We start from the raw sequence: 19609 nt of genomic DNA on the forward strand, positions 1-19609 counted from the left end.
CTGCACCCAAGATGAACCAAAATGGCCCCAAAATGCACGGCCAGGCACGGGCTCTGTCCCTGGGATCAGTTCTGCTCCATTTGCACCTTGCAGTTCATTGTCCCATTCCAGCTTTAGCCCAGGCAGTCCCACCCTGCTTGTTTTTCTCTCTGCAGCCCACGGGGTTTGTGCTCCTGGGCTGAGATTTGGGTCATTTGTCCTTGGTGCCCAGCTGGAGCAGGAATTGTTTTGTGTCCCTGCTCTGTGCACAGAGCTCAGCATCCCTGATGTGAACCCAGACCCACACACTAATGGGTGAACAACATTCAGCACAGATTCAGCACAGAATATGAAACATAGGAAAGCAAAACCCTGAGGTATCATTTCGCCTCTATTGCCTCAGTGCCACCCCTGCCATGGGCAGGGACAGCTCCTGCTATCCCAGGTGGCTCCAAACCCCATCCAGCCTGGCCTTGGACACTTCCAGGGATGGGCCAATCACCTGATGCCCAATTTTAGGGGGATTAGAGATCTCCATGGCAGGGAAATGCCCAGAACCACTCAGGTGCACCCAGAGCAGCCCCTCTGTGCCTCTGAGGATGAGATCTCATGATGCAGGTGAAGGGTTTGGTTGTGTCCCCTTGCAGCAGTGAGAGCACACGGGGAATGACCCAAGGAATGAACTTTCTGCTTTCTGTGTTTCTTCTCTCTCAGTCTCCTGCTGGGATTTTCTATTATCACCGAGTCAGAAGCAGGTTTGTGTGCTGGGAGTGTGATTGATTTCCAGCTCGCACCTTGCACTGGGCTGAAAGCAAACCAGCTGGCTCTTGGCTTTCTTGATATTCCTGAAAGCGACAAAAAAAACCAAAACAAACAAAAAAACACCCAAAAACAAACAAACAAAAACCAAACAAAAACCAAACATACAAACAAACAAAAAAAAAAAAAAAAAACCAACAAAAAAACCCATTGAGTTTGGAACAAAATATCGCAGCAGCTTCCTCCAGCAAAGCCATGCTGAGGTTTCACTGGGAGCATCCCAGAAGGAAATGAGATTTTGAGTCTTGCCTTTACCAGGAGCTGTGGTTTTACAACTTTTGGGGTTATGCCAATGGACAGGTTGAGGTTGTGTTCACTCATTTTTTGTTTGATACCTTGGCAAAGTCCCACAATGCCAATTTAAAACACTTTGGATTGACTGTTGCGTTGGAAGAAGGAAATACCGTGTTCTAAAACTTATAGGATTATTAACCTCAAAAGCTTGCAAGGTTTGATAGGCTCAGCTGTCAGGTTTGTGCTGTTCCATGATTTTTGGGGGAAGACCAAAGGAAAGCAGCACTGAGGTTTAATACATCATCCCTCCAACAAGGTAATCAGGAGGGAAGAGGTGATTTTGTTGCTGATACTGCTGCTGATTTATTCTGAGAAAACACAAATTTTGTGGATGCTGGGAGGTTTTATTGTGATTCCTAATGATTCATTTGACCTCTGATAGCTGCCAGTGAACCCAGCCTGGGAGCAGAGCCTCTGCAGACAGAGCAGGAGACAGAAATGTCAATTGCCACTTGTTCTGTTCAACCTGATTCCTCCCAGCCTGAAGTGGGAATATCTGGAATGGAGCTGAATCTCCATCTGTGCTTCAAGCATGCAAATCACAGGTGTGCTGTGTTAAACTGCATCCTGAAAAGCTGGGAAAAAGGAACCTCCAAGGAGGGAGGAGCAAATGGGAGGTTGGAATATTCAGGAAATATTTCTGTGTGTGCCTGAGGGATGGGCAAAGCCCTTGGGCCCCATGGTGATGTCTCAGTGGCTCCTGCCCTGGTACCACCTGTGTCTCCAGGGGAGGTTCAGGTTGGATATTGGGAACTTCTCTTCCCAAAAGGGCTGTCCAGCCCTGGCAGGGGAGGAGTTCCAGTCCTGGAGGGATTTAAAGCCCTGTGGAGGTGGCACTTGGGGACACGAGGCAGTGCTGGGGAATGGCTGGACTCAGTCTCAGGGGGCTTTTCCAACCCAAACTATTCCGTGACCCTGTGGTTCTTCGGTTCCAAAGCAGCTTGTGATTTCTGACCTGGTCAAAACCTCTCTTTTAAAGGGATGGGAGAAAGGTGAGGATAGGAGGGACTGACCAGACCCAATGGGAGATGAAACAACTCACAGTTTTAAAAACTAAGTCAATAATGCACCAAAGTTTACCCAGAGAGTGTCAGGTTGAACCTGGAAACCCTGAGCTTTAATCACCAACCTGTTCTGGCCCCTCACCTTCCGCAAAAAGTGTTGTGTGAAGGTTAATTTCAGATTAAAGTGGAGTTGCAGTAAATGCAGACACAATGAGAGCTGAGCTGAGCTGTGCCCAGGCAGAATCCAGCCCAAAGTGCTTTTCTGTGCAGCAGGAACACGACCTAATCCTCTTATCCTTGCACTTGGAGGTCCTGGACGAGTGGGAATGGGAGGTTCCATTCAAAGAGAGGATTTGCTCTCTGAATAAGGCTGGAAATGCAGATGGTCACCTGTTCTGCTGATGGGTTTATAAGGGATGTAAAGCTGCAGGCTTTAAATGAGGCAAATTTCGTCCTCATTGCAGCCCTTGTGGGCCTGGAGAATCCTGGAGAGCTTCACCACAATTCTTTTAAAACCACTTTTTCTTTTTAGAAAGTGATGTCAGATTAGTTGGATTTTGTCAACCACAAGAGCACCACCATGATGAGGGAGAAATGGTCAAGCACAGGCTGAGACCACATCAGGAATTTTTGTTTAAAACTCCCAAAGGTTCTTCCAGGCCACTGGGTTTCTCCTCACAGTTCTTTGGCTCCTGGAATAAAATGCACTTTTTCAGGAGACTGAATCTCAGCATCATGGGATCAGTATGGTTGGAAAAGACCTTCCAAATGGTCAAAATTACCTGAAATATTGCAGTGAAATTTGGCATCATTTATAGCAGCTCAGTCTCCCCACAGACTCACACCAGGGTCCCTTCTGGAGCCCTTGTCTGGGGATTTTTCAGTGTAAACACCAAAGGAAATGCAACACTTGGGGTTTGTGCTTCACTGTGTGCATGTCTGACACTCTGTGGCTGTCAGAAAATGATCCTCAGTGTTTTCTTTGGAACCCTGGAATGGTTAAAGCTGGAAAAGCTCTCAGATCAGCGAGTCCAAGCATTAACCCAGCATGTTTTTGTAGATGTGATGTTCATTCTTAGAAAAAATAAATGGAATTTAATGTTTTTCAGCATTCCCTGTGCAGCCCAACATTCCCAGGCCTTGTGGGATTCAGCATTTTCACCCCACTGGACAAATAAACCACAGAATCCCCTAAAATGCTGCACCATTAAATTTGCTGCAGCAACAAATGATGCTTTTAGACACAAAACATTTGCTGTGTTGCTGGAGATTAACAGAGTTTATTAATGAGATTAACAGAGTTTATTAATCCTATAGAAGTTTGGATTGGCTAAACTCAGTGTTGGCTGAGATATGCCTGCATAGTAGAAATTAATGTCCAAAGAATTTCAATTGTCAGAAAAAAAAAAAATCATTTGGTGTATTTAGAACTAAGCAGGTAAAAAAATAATGATGGGGTAGAAAGATAGAAAAAAATATTATTCCTTGTATTGGTCTGTTGTCTGTTTTGAGTTTAATAAGACTCTTTGAGGGTTTTTTTACTTAAAATGCACTTTTAATGTTTGTCCCTCGCTGCCAGGCTTTGCAAGGTCTCCACCTGATATATTGGAAGTGGCAACAAACTCTTGAGATGGATTTTTGAAATCTTTAGACCTCTGACCAGGCTTGCAGTGATGACACAGAGGTAACAATAAAACCACTTGAGAGACATTTAATGGGACACTTTAAATGAAATCCCCGGGGTTGGTGATGGCAGCTGAGCGTGTTCTTGCCATTTTCCCATTTAACAAGAAGAAAAGGCCAAACAACGAGCAATTAGTCAGAATAAAATCAGCTTTGATGGCATTTTCCCTCCTGAACTCTGGTATAAAATGGTCACCTGAGGAAGAACTGAAGGGATATGTGAGGGATTTGGATGTGGAGCTGCATGTTCACGCACACAGCGCTGGGTAGAAAATGAGCAGGTAAAGCCACCGCGGGGCTCTTGGTGCTTGGGATGCTCTCTGTTCAGATTTTGCTTGGTTTTGGTCCAAATTTTCACTAATCTCAGCTTTTCTTTGAAGTCTATGCAGGTTGAACTCGGTTTTCATCCTGTGGGTCTCCATGACATTGGTGTGCTCGGGTTTCCCAGTTGGCCCTTCCATGGTAAGTCCCATTCTCCAATTACTCCCAGATCTGTTCCATTCCTCTTAAATTACTTTTTTTTTTTTAATTAATTTTGTTTGCTTGGTTGCTTCTTTGCTGCTGTGTTTTTTTTATTTTTTATAAAACAAAAGAACTTTCTTGTATTAAAACTATTGGTTAAATGTTATTACCTAATTTTTGTGGAGCATAGACTAATTTTTCCTGGTGTTATTAATAAAAATATGCAAGCCTCTGAAATAATCATGTGAGCTACTCAGTGCATATTTAATGTGGAGTGTGGGGAGCTGAAATCCTGGATGGAAGAGAGAAAATCACAAATCTCCTCTCCATTTAATCTGAATTCCTTGCATATCTCAAAGAAGTGCAATTAGACATATATGTATTAATTTCACTTATTGCTAGTGAGTTTATCAATTAATTAACTTATTTATAATCAACTGATTTATTTAGACACAGCTGGATCTGAGTAGCCACATTTCCTAATGGATGGGTTCTCTTTATGGCGATGATATCATGGTTAAAAGGACTTTAATTGCTTCAATAAATGTCAAATAAAAGTTATTTGTTCAGGAAATCTAGTGTAATAGCAGCTAAAAATTCAAAAGGAGAATTTCTCTGTGCCCATCTTTTTGGTTTTTATAGGATTTTTTCTTTTAAAAAGTGTTTTTTTGTGTTAGGGAGAAAATTCAGTCTGGGAAGCGCCTTGTCAGTAGCAGAAGGTGTTGGTTGCAGAAAAAGTCATTAAACAAATAAAAAAATTGACTTGATAACCAGTATTAAATAAGAGCAATAAAACACTGAATTAAAACAAATCCTAATTAAGTTAATGGCAATTTTACTGGCAATTCCTGGTGTTAATCCTATGGCTTTGCATGGAATTTTTAGAGATTACAGAATATGACTTTAAGATGGAAAATCAGCTGGGAAATCAGGATATGATGAAATACACACAGAGCAACCACAGACATGCCAGGAAATGGTTTTATTTTATAATGCAGCAGTAATTAAATTCAGTTTATTTTAAGAGCTGTTGAAATATGTGAAAGTTTTTATGTAGTTGGCTTTTTTTATCCTATAGAGTGCAAGTAAAAGGAATGTGTACAAAACCCTGGATTTTTGTCCAAGCCTGGATTTTTATGCAGACTTTTTAAAATTCCCATTACTAATTTGTCATTATTAAACTTATTCAGAACTGCTTCCAGAATTGGTCATAACTACTGGAAAGCATCCTCCAAATTTTAGCTTTACAGCTATTTTTGTTTTCTCTTACCTGCAATTTCAGCCTCAGAAGTTCACACAGGTTATACAAGGCTGGTATTTCATTTTTCCCTGAAAAAAATCTCATTTTCCAGCAATAAACACCTGCGTTGTTCCAAAGAAACTATGTCACAGCTGGTCAGCATCACTGAAAACAATTCATATCATACCCTAAACATAATAGTATCAGTATTTTAGACCAGAAATGTATAAAAAACAACGAAGAAATCTGATTTTGAACACGATAAATCCTTAGAAAATAACAGCTCATCCCTGTCATTCAAAGCATAAATTGCTTTTGTGTTCCTGCTTTGCTCTGTATCCTGAACAAGTCCTGGCAAATACCCAAATCCATAATGTTACCTTCTCTTATCTCTATTTTTTTTTTTTTTTTTTTTTTGTTCTCCTTGTTTGTTTCTTTGTTTGTTTGTTTGCCTTTGACCTCCAGAGCACCGACCCGCTGTATCTGAGCTGCCAGCTGAAGGGGAGATGGGATTCGTGCCTGGTGCTGCTGAGCAGCTGCCTGTCCAGGGTGGGCAGGGCTGAGGAGCTGCCCCTGGGGAAGCCTCTCCACAAAAGGTCCTTCCGCAACGGCGTCGGAGCGGGAATTAAAAAAACTTCCTTCCGAAGGGCAAAGTCCTGAGCAAGTGTCCCAAGGCCCGGCCCAGGTTTTGACCTCTGGTGTCCCAGTCGTTGCTTTGAGTTCCTTTTGGTGTTTTTCTCTGGCGAAGCCACCTCTGACAGAGTCCCCAGGTGCGGCTCCCCAAGCGCCGAGCGGGGCCGACGGGAGCGCTCGGGAAGGGCTTTGCTCCCAAAGTCACACTGCCATGAAGTCTTGTCTCGAAATGAGTGTTTTCATTTGCTTCGTTTCCCTCCTTTGTCAGGCTGCATGCAGGTTTTAATCAAGCTGCTCTTTGATTCGCACAAAGATAATCCCGTGCTTTGAGGAGATGCGTGTGCGCGGCCTGCGGGGAGGACGGAGTATTCCCAAAATCCCTCCTCTCTGCCAGGCACAGGCATTCCTGTGCTTTCCCATCCCAAACCACATTTACTTGAAGGCAACTGGTAATTTAAACACAGATTTAAAGTACTCTTCATTTCAGGTTTCCCATGATATGAAGGGCCACCGGTGAAACAATCAGGCCCTACTTGTAACTTCCACTGGCGTTTTAATATAGTTATTTAAAATGACTTTGGCAGGGAATAGTCTCGGGAGATGTCTCATCTCATATCCAGAAGAATCTTGGGAAATCATTCTAAGGCAGGGTATCAGCACCATTCCCTGTGCCTCAATTAATTGACTTAGGTAGGCAACATCCAGCTGATGAAATGTGCCAAATCTGGGATTTTTTTTTAATTTCCTGTTGGAAAAAGAATAAAACAAGGAAAAAGTCATTTGATGTGAAATATGTAAATGTGGTGTGGATGAAATGTCACCTGATGAGTTACTACTACTACTCAGATCCAGCTGTGTTTAAATAAATCAGTTGATTATAAATAAGTTAATTAATTTATAAACTAGACTGTGCTGGACCCTGGGGTTGGGCTGATGCTACCTTGAGGTTGTGGGAGCTGTATTCACATCCCATCCCATCCCATCCCATCATCCCCACCCCTGGAATGGCACCTTCCAAGGAGCAGGATGTGTCACCTGCTGCTCCTCTGCTCCCCAAAAACCATCCCTGCCCTTGAAGGTTTGAGGCTCCCACTGGTGAACCTGAAGGGAACATAAAACACCATAAAACACCACCAACAAAGTCTGCCCAAAGACAAGAAGAAGAATTAACACTTCTTTTCTTCTTCTTCTTCTTCTTCTTCTTCTTCTTCTCCTTCTCCTTCTCCTCCTCCTTCTCCTTCTCCTCCTCCTTCTCCTTCTCCTCCTCCTTCTCCTTTTTCACAGATTATTCTTCAGAGATTATTGGCAAGGAAGGCAATTAAATAGCCTGATGTAATAGCACCTAATTAACTTGCAAGCCTGAAAATTCCTCGTTGTAATGACGTCCCAATACTCGGGTTTCTGATTGCCCAGCACATATTAAAGTATGGGTATCACATTTAGGTTTCCTAATTTGCTATTATTTGCCTGTACGTGGTAATTCATTCCCTGAAAATACCAAGAGGAAGAAAGGGAGAAGCCTCTTGCTGCTTTTAACTCTGGATATAATTTTGACCTTAAGAAAGAACAAGACAGATATGAGAGAGTATATTAGATGTTATTATTGCCGTAATAAAAGAGAGATAAAAATCATCGTGCAGAAAAGCTCTAAGACAACTATTAACCATTTGTCATATAAAGAAAATCAAAATTTAACTTATCAGAGAGTCTGGCACTTTAAAGATTCATCATGAAAAATTACTTTGAAGCATGGAGCATTTATGCAGAATGTCATTGATGAGCTGTCTGCTTAAATGTTGAAAGAGTTTGGGAAAGATTGAAAAAAATGTCAAAGTTATGCCTTGTATCAGTCTCACCATATTTAAATTTATTTTTGGGAGTGAAGCAGCATGGCAGGACTTTTTTCTTTAAGGAAACAAGCTGGAATTCACTCTCCTACCCCAATGGGCCATGGCTGGTGAGAACAGCTGAGGTGAGGATGGACCTTGGTGAGTGAAAAAATGACAGAGCTGAATATCAAACCTCACTCTGGGGCTGGGGTAGAGAGCAATTTTTGGGGTTAGGTCAATTTTTCTGTCTTTGTGGAGTTAGGCAGACTGTTTATTCTAATTCCTTCCCAGTTTTGAAGTCAGTGGGTTGATGATGCTGGAAAAGAAAGCGATCTTAAAAGCTTGATCAGCTGAGACTCATCTTGTCAAATTCTTTGGTGTGAACCTTCCAGAAGACATGTAAGGGCTCACTGTTAATAATATTGTCACTCTTAGAAATGAAGGGATGGGACAATTTTTAGGCTAAGAACAATTTATTGCTCAGACAAACATCAGTCTCAGAGTCCCTGAGATTTCAGAGGAGCAAGCATTCTGCCATAGCTCAGAGCAGTCACAAGTTCTTTGTTGCAAGGCAATCTAGAACTTTCTAACCCCATGGACAGCTGCCACAGGGTTTATTTTGCTTTTCTGACCCATCACCTTTACTCACTTCTGCTGCACTGAGGATGCTTTTGTCCAATGGGCTTCTGTCTCACAGTCACACATCTGCTTCTGTTCCAACTTCTGAACTCTCAGCTCGTTCCATACAGCCCCACCCCTGCATTATAAACCCTTCACCATCTCATCAGTGCAGTTTCTCACTCACTTCAGGCAGGTTCTTACTTGCAACTACAGAAATAGGAGTTTATGATTTTTCTGCTTAATATCTGTGTATTGTATTTTTACATCAATCCAAGGCTGCAGATCAAACCCTCCAGTGTCTGTGGGAGTTTTTGTTTTTCTGATTTTTCCGATTCCCCCAAGTGTGACAAGAAATGAGCTGTGGAGAGCAGCTCTCCAGACATCATGCCCAGATTTCACCCCCAGCTCACTGGAAGAGCAGGGAGTGACAGAGCATCTTCCACAGGTTTTGCCTCAGACATTTGGCGTGTTCAGGGTCGGAATATTCTGTGTTCGCTCCTGGTCAGACCTGGTGAGTCTCTATGGCAACCCTGGAGCACCTCACGGAGCTCTGAGCACTCAGAGATGCCCCTGCCCACGGATCCTCCTCACAGATTCCTGTGCTTTGTGCCCGAGGGCTCTCCTGACCCCCCAGATCTCACCTGGGCTTTCCAAAGTGCAGAAAATCCCAGAGCTGGGAGCTCCCCACGGAGCCCAGCCTGCTGTGCTTGGCTCTGGGTCTTCATTAACATCTTAATTAGCAGCATGACACTGGGCTGAAGCCAAGGTCTGGGAGGATGCTGTGGAAATTTATTGTTAAACACAGTGATGTCAGCATTGTTGCAGAGTCATTTCACCCCCCCCGAGCTGTGCTTTGCTTTATTTTATGACTAAAAATTGCCATTTTACTAAAAATACTATTTCATAACTAAAACTCTCAGTAGATGATGGTTATCATGTTGCAGAGTGGTATTTTTACTTCATTTTCAAGTAAAAATCATCAATTAATTGAAAAGAACAAATGGCTCTCACATATATAATGGCTCTCTCCTCAGCTTGAGGAAAGAAGAGTATATGTGAGTAAAAATGGGTGAAAAAATTATATAATGAATTATGTAAAATGTTCATGTTGATTAATTTACACAACCTTAAAGTAAAGAATATATTGTTAAACTCAGTGATGTCAGCATTGTTCCAGAGTAATTTCAGTCCCCCCAGCTCTGCTTTGCTTTATTGTATAACTAAACATCACACTCTCAGTAGATGATAGTTATCATGTTGCAGAGGGGTATTTTTACTTAATTTTCAACTAAAAATCATCAATTAATTGAAAAGAGCAAATAGCTCTCAACTTGAGGAAAGAAGAGTATGTGTGAGTAAAAATGGGGGGGGAAATTATATAATGAATTATGTAAAATGTTCATGTTGATTAATTTACACAACCTTAAAGGAAATAAGAAAATTGCCCATGTGGGTGGAATTGGGCTATGGAAAGATAATTATGAACAAAAAAACCAATGTTTTCCCTGTTGCAAAGGTGGGGTGTTTTTATATTTTCTTTGCCATTCTGCAGATATTAATGATGGTGTCACTGGATTTCTCATGGAATATCCTGAGCAGGAAGGGATCCTCGAGGATCATCAAAGCTTGGCTCCTACAAGAATCATCCTCAGAGATTCTCCTGCCTGCCAGGAGCTGGGCAGGCTCTGTCAGACACAAACTCCACATCAAATCCATCCAGCTCAAGGAGGCCACCAAACCCTTTGAACCACCCAAATATTCCCCCAAACCCTTTGAACCATATTTTCTTTTTATTTCTGCATCCAGCTGGCATTTTCCTAAATTCCTAGCAGCTAACTTTCCTGAATTTTCTGCCCAGGTGTTTGTGCTGCACTTTTTGAGCTGCTCAGAGTGGCTTTTTCCAGAGTGAGGCAGGAGCCATGTGAGGATGAGATCTCCAGGATCCCTCTGCTCTTTTGCATGTGGAGCGTGGTGCCAATTTGCATATTTTGGTACTTGAACTTTACAAATCACTCCTTATGATCAACAAATAAGGTGTCATTTACGTGCCTGTGCTCAGGAAATGAGTTACATTTATCTTCCCTGTGTTCTCAGGATGGATTCAGGTGTTTTGGCACGGAGCGCTCGCCTCGCCTGCCTCGTGCTGTTCACCTGTCAAAGGCTGCACCTCCGAGCCTGTAACTGCTTAATTAGTGATATTAGAGATGCTGTAGCCTTATCAACTGCATTGTTTGGTCACTGGCCCAAGCTGGATGTTTTTCAAAGGCATATTCAAGAATTCAGCTTTTTATTTAAGTAAAATACCTTGTATTTTAGATTAATTTAGTCATACTGCATTAAAAAAATATATCATTAAAAATATATATAATTTTTAAGTGTCTGATGGCTGAAGATAGTTTCATTTGACAAATTATTGCAGAGTGTTTTGCAGATGTGATTGTTCATTAATGATTATTAATAAATGAGGATGAGGCCCTGGCACAGGGTGCCCAGAGCAGCTGTGGCTGCCCCTGGAGCTCTGGCAGTGCCCAAGGCCAGGCTGGACACTGGAATTGGATTAGGAATTGGAAATTTGGAATGGGATGGGATTTGGGGTCCTTCCAACCTAGTCTGGGATTCCACAATCCCCTCACACCATTTGCTGTTCCTCACAGCTCCTTTCCAGCTCTCAGGAGCTTTCACTCCACAGCAATATTTATTTACTGCCTTCCCAGCAAATGCAGAAATTTTATCTTGTGTGCAAATTGTGCAAAGAAACGAATCTCCCTCATTATCCTGGAATTACGGAAGGGTTCCCACATGCCTCATCCCCGGCACTCACAGCGGTCACTGCAAGCAATGTCTCAATAGTTTTGTGTTATATTTTGGTGGCGACCGCAGCACAGCTGTGTGATTTCCTCAATTCCATGCTGAATAAATAGAAAAGGCCCAGGTCAGCAGGAGCAGGGGGGTTCCTGACTGATGGAACAAACCCAGGGGATTCTGCTCGGGGTCACTGACAGCTCTGATTTCTGAGTCACTGCTGAAAGCCTCACCTTGAGGAAATGCTTCACTTTCCCTGTGCATAAAGAGTGGATCTCACCTGCCAGAGGGGGAGAGGGGAGCGATTCTCCCTGCTCTGGTAATATTTTGGTGCTGTGGAGTTGCAGACACAAATCCAGGAAGGAATCAGGAACCAGGTTTTCCAGGCAGGAATGCTGCTCACCTGACATGGAGCCTGGCAAAAATTCAATTAAAAAGTGGGACCATTTCTCCTTCTCCTACAGGAAACTGCCCCACATTCCCTGTGCCACCTTGGGCAGGATTCTGACTGATTCTGCCTCTGCACTCAGCTCTTACATCCAAAATTTTGAACTTGTCCTTTTTCCTTCCTCTGTTCTATTGATGGCGTTTTCTGCTCCCACTTGGAATTTGTGCAGCGTCCATACACTGCAAATTAATTTGTGTCAACACTACTGCAGGGAAAATCAGAACTAATTATGGGAACAATGGATAACCAGGGGATGGCACAAGGGAGATTCCCAGAGCAGCAAGGACGGGTTAAAACTGGATTTAAAATCCCATATTTTGGGGGTGTGTTTTGTCCTGCAACTTCCACAAGAAAAAGTTCCAGAGGAGATAAAAATCTGTGGTGTCTTCTGTACATTTTTTTTAATGATGACAAGCTTAGCCTCTTAAATTAGGTGTGACTGGGGATGGGAGAAGTGGTAATATTTTCCCAGCAAGCCTGAAGCTGCTGCAGGTTAGCATTCCATGATTATTTTTGTCAGAGAGATGAATGCCATCCTAAAAAAAAAAGTTGGAAGCTCACAGCACCTCGGCTTTGATATATGAATATTGCCAGTGTGGATGTTGGAATGGCATTCTGGATGCTTTGTGGGTTTATGGCTATGAGACATTCCTTGGGCTGGTTCAGAAACACTTTTCCTACACATTTTAAAGCAACTTTTGGTCTTTGGCTTTTTATTTTTTTTTCCAATTTTTTTTTTTTTTTTTGGCTCATCTGTAATTTCAAAACACTTCTGGAAGTGAATGGAAGAGGTTGGAGGATTTAGGAGATATTCATCACACAAAATTCGTGGTCACCTTTTAGCCACCTCTAGTTTAATACCCTGCAATGTCAAGGAAGGGCTGCACTGCATTAATTCCCACAAATTCCAGCTGGGAAATCAGGGATCCCTCGCAGAGAGCTGCTGCAACAGGAGATATTTCATGTGTGTGAGGTTTTATAAACTGCCCACCCTCCCAGCTATACAGACATCATTAAAAAGTCAGTTTTGAGAGAAGATTTCCCAGCACTGTAGTAGTTTTTAAATGAGAATAGCAGCTTTTGTTTGGAGCGTGTTTGAGCCCTCAGCCCCAGCCTGCCGAAGCACTTTGCAACCAGAGCTAGTTAAAATACCTTGGAAAAAAGCAGGAAAATGGGAGAGTGCCCCCTAATGTCAGCAAATCCAAGGAAAAGCACTGGAAAGCAGCACAGGGAGATGCAGGGATAAGGACTGGCTCTGGATGAACACAACTTGGAGTAGAAAAGTAGAGGAGCATTTGAAATTTGGGGGTTTCAAAAGCACCAAATGCAGCTGAGCTTCCAGGAGGAGCCAAATCCAAGCCTCAAATTTCGTTTGTTTCCCAATTCCTCCCCCAGGAGAGGCTCCATCTGTTTCCTTCCTGCCTTTTAGTGGGATGAGCATTTATTGGGGTTGATCAGATGATCCCTTGTGACCACTTCTGACCTTACCCATTCCATGATTCTGTTTTCCATGGAAAGGTGGACTCTAAACCCAGAATATTTGTTGAAACACCCAGATTAAGTAAAATAAACACGTCCTGGATCTGTTACCACTTCCTATTGCAACAAACGTGCTTTGAAAATATCAAAGATGCCCAAAAAAAGAGGAAAATTCAATATTTGCATGAATATCAAGGAGCAGTGAACACAGGGAGTGGTCCCAGTGTGAGGTCCTGCTCTGTGAGCTCACACCAGCAGATTTGGGGGATTTGTTTTCCCTTGCTGCCCCCAGCAGATTTCTGTGGATTTCACATTTTTGGTGTCACCACCCATGCACACCTTGGGACCAGTGCTGCTTTTCCAGGGAGAAGGAAATGGGGAATTGACATGAAAGGTGTCCCCAAAACACTCCAGACTGCAATGTTTAATTGTTTGATCGCTCAGGCAGCTCCCAGGAATATTCACAGGGGAAGGACACCAAGGTGGATGCAAATCCAAACCTGATTGAAACATCAATCACTCGTTCACAGAGAAATATTTACGGTGGGGTTTTTTAATCTTGACAAAGGGATAATGAAATGTGTCCCCTAGGGGGTTTTAGGGGCAAATTTTATCCCAAACATTTGCAATAAATGCAGAAATTGTGCGCTCACCACAAATTTAAAGGCCAGGGATTAAATAAGCCGCAGAAGAGTTGAAATCGGTCCGGCCAGGACTTTTCTCCAAACAGTTTTCCATTGGAAAATGCCAGATCATAATGAATGAAGTGATGTGTGGAAATCAATCACTCCTGACAGAGTCACAGCGAGGAGCCTTCCCTGCCAGCTGCCCAGCTCCTCCTTCAGGAGCAGATCCAGGATGTTCACCCACCTGCACACACATCCCACGTCCCACGTCCCTCCCAGCCCTGGAGGCCACCAGAGCCATGAAATCCAGTGTCACTGTGACCTTTCTACCCAGCTGCATGACAGATTTCCTGAAGGGACTCGTGCAGGTGTGGTTTTTTCCATTTATTGTGTATTTTTAACCTCAGAATTACCTGCACTGGTTTCTGGTCTCCTGGACAAGAAAGGAGAACGAATCCAAGCTGAAAACTGGAAAAAAGCCCTGCCAGTGTCACAGAGCACTGGCTCCAAAAGCCCAGCAGGTTTATTGACGTTAGCAAGTGCTTATTCCTTGTTTTCCAGATGATCCAACGCAGGCTGAGCGCTCCTGGAGCTCAGAGCAGAGGGAATGCCAGCCCTGGGGAGCTGCCCCTCATCTGGCCATGCCCAAACTGCCCTGCAGGCGCTCCCAGGGGCTCAGCAGCCTTTCCCAAAGCCAGGACATCCCCCACGCAGGATCATCCCTGCAGCTCCACTGCTTTGGGAGGGATGGGGAATGTGGAGAGAGCAGGAGCTGTCGGAATCCACTCCCAGCTGGAGCTTTTCCTGCAACAACAACAAAAAGGAGTTTTATTCTTTTTTTTTTTTTGCACCTGGTGTGTTTCCCAGCCCTCCAGGAGTGTGGGAATCCATAAAATCAGAGGGTTTTAAGAAAACTGCACAAGACAGGCCTCAGATACAGCAGAATTGTGAACAGTGCTAAAGCAGCTGAAAAATTATTTAAGCTGTAGAGAAGACATGGGAATAAGAACAATAGAGCTGTGTATTAGTGCTAGTTTGGCTTTCTAAGTCGCAAAAAGTTTATCTAGCAAGAAATTAGGAAGGTTAAGCTTATGAATAGTGCTCTGTGTGTTGTGCCTCACAAACAGGTATTGTATTCGAAATAAGTAAATATTGTTTTAACCAAAGCTATGTGTGCTTATGGTGATTGGATAGAACTACTGTCAATGTGCCTTTGCTTCATGATTGGCTTAGAAGGTTATAAAATATGCTGTAACATTAAGTTTTCCAGCCTGCTTCCTGGATTTGTGAGCTGTTAGCATCTTTCCATTATCATAATCATGTCATGAGACTGATGCTGAAAAATAAATAGCTTGAGGCACCGTCCCAGCAGCCCCGTCCTGTTGGTGTCTGTACATAAACTGCCAGTGCCACGGGAGGGGTTCCCACCTGCCCTGGCAGCAGGGCTGGGCACACCTGTGGAGGCTGGAGGTGCCCCTGGGCAGGTGGAGCTGGTGCAGATGGCACAGATGGCACCCAGGGGAGGAGGGCTCGGGCACCCTGTGCTGCCAGGGGGGTGATGCTCCCAGAAACAGGGGTCAGATGGTCCCTCAGGGCCCTTGTGCCTGTGATTCCTACCTGGAAAACTGGAAATATCACCTGGAATGGCTTCCACTGATCACTCAGGATCTTTGTACCTCTGATTACAGCCTGGAAAAATTTAAATATCCCATGGAATGGCTTCCAGTGATCACTCAGGGTCCTTGTACTTGTGATTCCAGCCTGGAAAACTTTAAATATCACATGGAAGGGGTTCCACTGATCCCTCAGGATCCTGTGATTCCAGGCTGGAAAACTTTGAATAACACCTGGAATGACTTCCACTGATGACTTAGGATCCTTGTACCTATGATTGATTTTCCAGCCTGGAAAATTAAAATATCACATTGAATGGATTCCACTTATCATTCAGGATCCTTGTACCTGCAATTCCAGCCTGGAAAATTTAAATATCAAATATCACATGGAATGGCTTCCAGTGATCCCTCAGGATCCTTGTGTCTGTGATTCCAGCCTGGAACACTGGAAATATCACTCAAGGTCCCTGTACTTGTGATCCTCGTATACTTGTGATCACTCAAGGTCCTTGTACTTGTGATTCCAGGTTGGAAATAATGACCTGGAATGGGTTCCAGTGATCCCTCAGAATCCTGTGATTCCAGCCTGGAAAATTTAAATATCCCATGGAATGGGTTCCACTGACCCCTCAGAATCCTGTGATTCCAGCCTGGAAAACTTTAAATATCCCATGGAATGGGTTCCAGTGATCCCTCAGAATCCTGTGATTCCAGCCTGGAAAACTTTAAATATCCCGTGGAATGGGTTCCAGTGATCCCTCAGAATCCTTGTGCCTGTGGTTCCAGGCTGGAAATCGGAAATAGCACATGGCAAGGTGCATTGCTGGCAGCTCAGGAGGGGGGGCTTGGGAAGGTGGGTATTTATTTCCAGGCTGATGAAGGTTATCTCTGTGTAATGAATACCACGGGCAGAGATGGGGCTCTCCTGCACACAGGCCTGGCTTAAATTGAGATTCAGGAGAGGGATGGGAAGGAGCCATGGCTGGGTGTGTGGGGAGAGCAAGGGAACGTTGCCATACCCTCCCTTTGCAGAAGCCATTTCCAGCCTCTCTCCCCAAACACAAACCCCACAAACCCAGTGGGCAGAAGCCAGGATTAAATCTGTCGTGGTTTTATTTCATTCCAGCGCCTCTGTTTGAAATCTGAATTGACTTGCAGAGGAAAGCAAGGAGCCCTCTAACACCAGGATTCCAGCAGCAGGAGCAACAGGGCAGTAAAATAGTCCATAACCTGTAATAAACAGAGAATTCTGCAGCAGTGACTGAGGAGCTTTTATTCTGTATGATTTCCTTCGAATTTTAATGAAGGAAACCAAGGAACAAGGAAGATTCTCCCACTTAAGTAGCAGAAAGAGTGGATTCTTTGGGATTTGAGTGGGATGCCTTTTATCTTTTCCTAATGAAAACACTGCCACCAGCTGGTTAATCAATGGGACTGAAGCTTTGCCCAGAAAAAATTATAGTGGGGGGTTTTACCCACAACTAAACTGGAAGTGATATTTGAGGTCAGCATATTTTCAGATCAGAAAGTAATTAATTATCTGTATGCTTAATTTCTTTTTCAAACAGAGGTGCATGATAATAAAACAATTAATGCTTTTTGCCTGAAGTGTCTTGTTAAACAAAGATGTCCAGGTCATGAGGCACTTTTATCACCTTCATGGACTGTGTGACCATCTCAGATTCCTCTGCAGCTCAGACACCCCCAGGTTTGGAGCTGATTATTTTTGAATTAACTGTGAAATTAATTGAATATATGAGATACATTAAAATGAATTTGCCTTTTCAGATCAATGGGTTTTTATTTTGCTGAATTCCTGGAGCAAACCCTGACAGCTCTGGGTCCTGAGGGCAGCACAGGCTGCAGTTCTGGGTCCTGGTGCCAAAATTTTGGGATGTTTCCATCAACTGCTTACTCCTGATTTTGTTAAATCTTCAGCAGTGGCAGCATTGATATTTCAGTGCCCATGGTGAGTTTTGAGACAATCCCTGTGCTCGGAATGCTCATTTCAGGTTTCCTGCAGCAGCCAGAAAGATGCAGCTCAGCTTTTTAAAGCTGATGGAGCCATCACTGGGAAGAGAAATGCTGTAAATGGAGGGTGAGGCTCAGAGGCACAGCTCCATGCTCAGGGGAGATTCCCAGTTGATCCTGTGCTGGAGACACAGGATTTACTGCAGCCTGGGCACTGGGAGAGCAGCAGGAGATGTGTTCCATGCCTGAGTAAATCAGTTCCCTTACAGGTGCTGATCTCCTTTGGCCCCAGACTCAGGTACTGACTTTTTGTGCTTGTGATTCACTTCTTGTATCTATTGGGGTTTTTTTGTCTCTCAGCAAGCTGAAGCCATGAGGAATTTCAGGGCCCCTTGTCCAAGCTTTGGCCTGAGGACATTTGCCGCCCACCAAACCTGTGCCTGGGATATCACAGAATCCACAGAATCCTGGAGGCTGGAAAAGCCCTGCGGGGTCACTGAGTGCCCTGTCCCCACCTTGTCACCAGCCCAGAGCCCTGAGGCCACTCCAGGTGTTCCCTGGGCACCTGCAGGGCTGGGAACTCTCCTGTTGTCCTTCTCTGGACACTCCAGAGCTCTGTGGCTCTTTATAGCCTCTGTCCTGCACCTTGAACCAGGAATTCTCCCTGGCTTTTGCCATCAGACTCAGCTCAGGGCAAACCTAGCCATATTTTTTTCCTCATTAATAGATTTAAAACAATTAAATACATTATTTTTAAAAAATAATGATAAAATTTTAAGTGACTCCAACTTTTCTATGAGCTGGTTTCCACCCAGGTGCCCACAACTCCTGCTTGAAGCTCTTTGTGGTGTTTCCCAAAACACACTTCTGGGATGTGAGAGCAAATTAATTGCTTCTGCTTTTCCTTGGAAACAAACATTTCTCTAATGATCCAAGATCTCATTAGGCAGCACTAAAATATTGGTTTTGCACAGGGAGGACCTGGTTTGTCATGAGCTGACAGCAGGTATTGGACCTTGAATCATCCCAGAATTGGAACTGTGATGTCTGTGCCCCTTCCACAGCCTAAGAATGTCCCATTCTCCACATCCATTGGAATTCCTGAGTGGAATATTCACTGCTCAGCAACAACAACAAGCACATTTAAATCCATTCCTTTCATTGGCTGCAAAAATGTTCCTCTGGGAGGGAATTCAGGACATAAAACATTTTCCAGCACTGGTGCAGATTATGTCATGCTCTCTCCCAGCAGTGCCATTCATTTCAATGGATTCCCTGCAAAACTGGGGAGAGCCAGGGGAGAAAAGAGGGAATCCAGCCCCACACCTGGCCAGGGATGTGCTGACACCCAGAGAGAGGTAAAACACCCTAAACAAAAAGAACCAAAAACATGGGTAAAACACCCATAGAAGCTCAGCCAGGAGGAGAAATTTCTCTCTTAGCTGTACAACAATCCTGCTTGGAGAGGAGGATGAGGGGAGGAAGAAGCCGCAGTGAGCCTCTTTTCCCCAGGGCCAGACTTCTCCAGGGATTTAGGGGAATTTGGAAGGCACCCCTGGACATCACATGGCTGCTGCTTTACCCTGCCTGAGGCATGGGCATGACCTGGGAGCTCCAGAAATGGGATTGTGGGGGATGATGCTGGAACTCACTGATCCCTGAGGACATTTGGGATGGCTCCAGCACAGGTGACATCTCTGGGACTGCAGGGGACAGCCGGGTCCCTGCTCTGTGGGCAACCAGAGCCACGATGGAGCTGCAGGCACCAAATGGGAGTAGCACTGAAAATCTCTTTGTTTTATGGATTTCACCTCAGTTTCTTGGGTTTGGGTTTGGTGGTTTTTTTTGGTTTTTGGGGTTTTTTTCCCTGTTGTTGGGTCTATTTTAAGCAGGTTTGGAGGGACTTTGTTGTTCCACAACTCCTGCCAGGAGGGGACAGCTGGGTGGGATCAGGCTCTCCTCCCAGGAACAGGGACAGGAGCAGAGGAAATGTTGCACCAGGGCAGCTCAGGGTGGGCACAGCAGGAATTTCCCCATGGAAAGGGGGCTCAGGAACTGCCCAGGGAGGGTTGGAGTGCCCATCCCTGCAGGTGGCACCTGGAG

General features: G+C 44.1%; 1 protein-coding gene across 2 annotated transcripts; it reads left to right on the forward strand.

Annotated features, from left to right (window-relative positions):
* The first annotated feature begins 1593 nt into the window (after positions 1-1593).
* Positions 1594-6141, forward strand: NPS (neuropeptide S). 2 transcript variants are annotated; one of them, XM_058029582.1, is made up of 3 exons: positions 1594-1637; positions 4160-4241; positions 5947-6141. In XM_058029582.1, exons 1-3 carry the CDS (start codon positions 1594-1596, stop codon positions 6139-6141), a joined length of 321 nt encoding a protein of 106 aa, XP_057885565.1. The 2 variants fall into 2 exon arrangements, with proteins under 2 accessions (XP_057885565.1, XP_057885566.1); XM_058029583.1 differs by lacking the exon at positions 1594-1637 and adding an exon at positions 3738-3780.
* The last annotated feature ends 13468 nt before the right edge of the window (positions 6142-19609 follow it).

Source organism: Melospiza georgiana, chromosome 8, assembly GCF_028018845.1.
Source record: "Melospiza georgiana isolate bMelGeo1 chromosome 8, bMelGeo1.pri, whole genome shotgun sequence".
In the NCBI taxonomy this organism is placed as follows: Eukaryota; Metazoa; Chordata; class Aves; order Passeriformes; family Passerellidae; genus Melospiza; species Melospiza georgiana.

Coding starts and splice junctions, on each gene's coding strand:
- NPS (XM_058029582.1), top strand. CDS start 1,594: ATGGAGCTGAATCTCCATCTGTGCTTCAAGCATGCAAATCACAG. Junction 1,638..4,159: donor TTCAAGCATGCAAATCACAG/GTGTGCTGTGTT, acceptor TTTTCTTTGAAG/TCTATGCAGGTTGAACTCGG. Junction 4,242..5,946: donor TCCCAGTTGGCCCTTCCATG/GTAAGTCCCATT, acceptor TTTGACCTCCAG/AGCACCGACCCGCTGTATCT.